The sequence below is a fragment of the Salvia miltiorrhiza genome, chromosome 8, assembly GCF_028751815.1.
Source record: "Salvia miltiorrhiza cultivar Shanhuang (shh) chromosome 8, IMPLAD_Smil_shh, whole genome shotgun sequence".
Lineage (NCBI taxonomy): Eukaryota > Viridiplantae > Streptophyta > Magnoliopsida > Lamiales > Lamiaceae > Salvia > Salvia miltiorrhiza.
The window spans coordinates 51,799,257-51,803,827 of NC_080394.1; the positions used below are offsets into that span (position 1 = coordinate 51,799,257).

The following is a 4,571-nucleotide window of genomic DNA, read 5'->3' on the forward strand; positions in this document are numbered from 1 at the left end:
TTTGCTTGAAATCAGAGGTATTTTTCTTTGAAATTCAATGTTTATGGTTGAATTGAATTGCTTGCAAACAATCTTTTAATCACACATTTTATCCTTGTTTGGAAATATGGTGTGATTCCAAAAATTGCTTAATTTTAGCAAAAGGTCATTTATCGCACTTTTTTGTAATTTGACGAGGAATGAACCTATCTAATAGGACAAAAGGCATTAGAAGCAAGAAATTAAATTCAATTTGATATATAGACTGAACTTAGAAAAAGAAAAAAAATAAATTTAAAAGTTTTGAGGGATTCAAACTCGTAACTTATTGTACAAAGTCGTCTACTTTATTGCTAGCCCACCGCAAAAGGTATACATTTTACTTTTTTGTATGATGGAGAAAAGTTTTTGCAGTTAAGAAGTTGTGGAAATTGTGGCCATTTTTCTGGTTTTCTGCCAAATGCATAAATTTTAAAGCCATGATACATGTTTTCGCTCCTGAAATAACTGGAAACTTTAGTCGGTTTTTTCTATACTCTTTAGTTTTATCTATTTTTTATTTTATTTATTTTGAGTTGAAGAGAGGAAACTATGAAGATTAGACCTTTTTATCTTTCATCATTAAGAAATTATAAATTCCAACTCTAAAAATTTAGGTCATAATGTGCCATTTATGTTCACATAATACCACCTATAATTACCGGGAAAAAAAATCAATATTATAGAGTTTTTGGTCTCTGTTTCTATAAGATTCGTACTGTTTCTTTCTGTTAGTTAGTTAAACACTATTGAATCCTGTTTATGACTAGATAGATTATTAGACATCGTTCACTTTCTTTTCATTGTTGCCTTAAAATCTCTTCTGGATATATATAAATTATATAGAATTATAAATACAATAAGTTTGGAATATAATGTCATTTTTTCTCGGTTATTACTAGCAATATATTGCATTTTTCTTCCATTGTTGTATATTTAATTTTTCTGCAAAGCTGTCAATTAGCGATTGAATATATAGTAAAACTTATCCAATTATTTATTAAATATTTTCAAGTGATAAATCCAAAAATCTTCTTGAGGTCATTGATTCGGTTATCACCTAAATATAGATTGCATTTATTTGGCTATTGAGCCGAATTATTTAAAATTATTTGTAATATATAGTATTAATTTAAAATTCATTACATAATATATGCGTATATATATATATATATATATATATATATATATATATACGCATAAAGTCTTCTCAATTTTAATTAATTTGTTTTTTTTAAGCATCAGATTCATGAAAATCAAAATTGTTGTGTACAAAATGACTGAACCTCCGATCTCTTGATCATAGAAATTATATCTTACTAATTGTGCGTTTGTTGTTAAATACTCCATTCCTCCACAAAATGTTGTCCTTGGGAAAAGAGGCACAGATTTTAAGAAAAATTGTGTCATTTATTTAGTTAGTTGAGAAAGGAGCCCACAAATAAAAAAAAGTGAAAAAAATTAATTAAGTTAGTGAGTGGAGAGTGAGACCTACAAATTTATTAAAAATATATTATGACAATTTTTTTATGAACTGACCAAAATGACCAAAGAAAGGCCTGTTCGACTTGAGAGATAGAGTTGAGTTAGCCATCTATGGAAAGATTAAAAATAAAAATAATTCAAAACATATTCGACATATACTATTTTAAGGGGGAATGCAATGTTGGTAATCCAAATCAATGCTCATGGACTTTGGTCATGAAACAAGAAAGAAGTTGATGCAGTCCAAGGTTCGTCGTTGAAAAAGCAAGAGTTGAAGAGAGTTGGCGTTCCATGTTTATGTTTGATTTTGAATTATTTGCTTTTGGACTGAAGTTGGAAGACTTTATTTATTTTATTTTTAGCTTTGTTATTTTAGAGCCCAATAGTCTAGCTTATTATGTATTTTCGAATTTTAAGAGTAAGGGCCTTGTTTGGCTCATTAGAATTTTATTTAAAGTTGTTTCCTTATTAGACTAGGTTTAGTTTTTGCCTATATATAGAGATTTATAGGTGCTGGTCGAAAATTGAACCTATTTTTTAATCAAAACTGTGAGTTTTATTCTCTCTTGAGAGCTTTTCGAATTCCTCTTGAATATTCCAAGAGAATTCATCTATCGGCTTAACGACGAGTCAATCAACCTTCGTCGGGTGTCATTCATCGTCCCCGAGTTGCTGTGTCAACATCACGTTGGTGTTTAGAGAATTCAATTCGCCTAAATCATTTCGTAGATTCAGAGATTTTGAGATCTTCCATAATCTATCGTTCGTTATCAAATCTTCCGCTAGCGCGTTCATTTGAACGGTCCGACGGAATCGCATCAGAAGTCGCTATATACGGCAGAACGTCGAGATTCTTCATTTACTCTTAAAAGAATCTTCTAACTGAATTATATGTTATACAAAAATCTATGATGTCATTTTATTCAATGCAAAACATATACTATATCTATATGTATGTAATTTGAAAAGCCGAAATTTTACCTCAACGAAGCATGACAAATTTAAAATGATGGATTTGCCCTCGCCCGGAAGAATAAAAAATCCATTATACCCATAATTTAGAAATGTCTATAAATAATTGAATTATATTCATCAATATTTTTTCCATCGCTGATTCCATCGCTATAGCACCGAGGAACACACGTTTTCGTTGGAGTTTTGAATACCGACTAGGCTAACGACAATCGATGATCGACGTTGGTGAGCCATCAGTGATTTAAAATGTCTAGAAAATATGTAGATGCACCGACGAAAAATTCAGTCAGTGAATTTATTGTAATGTAAGTTGTTCCGCAAGAAGTAGTAGTTACGCTACATGTTTTCTTACAATTTTTTTATTTAATAATTGCAATTTATTAAAACAAATTTCTTTATTTAATAATTACTACTCCATAATTTATCAAAAAAAAAAGTAGTTGCGCTACATGTTTTTTATAACACGTGCGAGAAGTTGTATTCATTTCTTCTTCTTTTTTCCAAATTAATAGAATAGGAAATACCAACTCTGCAAAAAAAAAAAGATCATAATTATTCTATTGAGTTTATACCCCTATTTTCACCATGCAACAACTCGTCTAAAAACTAAAAATCAAAACCACAAAAAAGCAAAAAATTACGCAGCATCAACTTCTACAACATTCATACAGAGCGAGAGTTGTATTAAAACGACGTAGCACAAGGTCGATCTAAATGCAGTCCTGGAGAGATGGCAATTTCATCTCACCCTTGTGCGTGAGCGGCATGGTGAAATTCCCGAGGACGGGCAGATCCACCGTGATTCCGATCTCGACGGTGTAATCGACGTCCCAATCGGCGCCGATGTCTTTAATCAAGCTCACCAACACACTGTGCGGAACCTTCATCTCCACCTCAAGGATTGTTTTATCGTTCCCCTTCAGCGATCCAGGATCCGGAATGTTACCGGACGCGATGACCCTAAATCATATATACATTCCAAATCGATTCCGAGATCGGATCAAACGCGATTTAATCAATGAAAAATGAAATAGGAGAACCTGTCGACGCTTTTGAGAGAGTAGGTGATGTCGCCGATGGGGATGGAGACGCCGTAGGGATTGACGACGGTGACCTTCGCCAGATAGGTGATGCCGTCGCGGCCGACGTGCTTCAGATCGACGTCGTCCACGGACGCCGACGGCTTCTCTATGTTCGCCACCTTATCTGCGACGAACTCCTTTGCCTTGTCCATCAAGTCCATCGTTGTTGTTTGAATATTCTAGTGATTGAAGAGAGAGAGAAGTTTTGAGGTGATTTTCTGGAGCAAGAGCCAATATTATCGTCGTTTTGATTTGGCAGAGGTTGGTTATGAACACAAACAAAGTTTCGACATTTGGTATTTATTGTTCTTTCAGATAATCATGAGCGTCCGCATAAAATATCTACTTATTTTTTTTTTTTTACAAAAAAATATTTATTATATATAATTAAATAAGTAACTCGCATCCAGACGAGACCACTATCCATATAAAAATTATAAAAATTTAACCACATGCATGCAAGATAAGACCTCTACACCACACAAATGTGAAAAAATAATTGTTATTCACATAAAGGTGAAAAAACTTATTGCATGCATGCAGGACGAGATCTCTACACTACACAAATGTGGAAAAATAACTGTTATCCACGTAAAAGTGGAAAAACTTAATGCACGTATGCGGGACAAGACCTCTACTCCATACAAAGTTAAAAAAATCCACATAAAGGTGGAAAAACTAACCTCACGCATGCAGGACGAGACCTCTACAAGACTACAACAAACAAAAGTGGAAAAATTAACTGCACGTAAACGGAACGAGACCTCTATACCACACGAAGGTGTAAAAATAATCGCACGTAGATAAGACCATTGTCTACATAAAGGTATGAAAATTAATTGTACATATGCGAAATTAATTAAACTCAAGACCTCTGTAAAAGGAAAATTTTTGGTGTCTTAGTTTTGCCACTTAATTTAATTTATTTATTTTTTATTTTTATAAATTAACAATAGTTTTGCCGCTTAATATATAGGCCTCATTAGCAATATCTATTTGTTCTTAAGTGGA

At 32.7% G+C, this 4,571-nt stretch overlaps 1 protein-coding gene across 1 annotated transcript; it reads right to left on the reverse strand.

Annotated features, from left to right (window-relative positions):
* Nucleotides 1-3,020: 3,020 nt before the first annotated feature.
* On the reverse strand, nucleotides 3,021-3,895 carry LOC130998965 (desiccation-related protein PCC27-45-like). Its single transcript, XM_057924407.1, has 2 exons — nucleotides 3,519-3,895; nucleotides 3,021-3,438 (listed from the first exon to the last, which is right to left on the reverse strand). Exons 1-2 carry the CDS (start codon nucleotides 3,719-3,721, stop codon nucleotides 3,189-3,191), a joined length of 453 nt encoding a protein of 150 aa, XP_057780390.1. The 5' UTR covers nucleotides 3,722-3,895; the 3' UTR covers nucleotides 3,021-3,188.
* Between the last annotated feature and the right edge of the window lie 676 nt (nucleotides 3,896-4,571).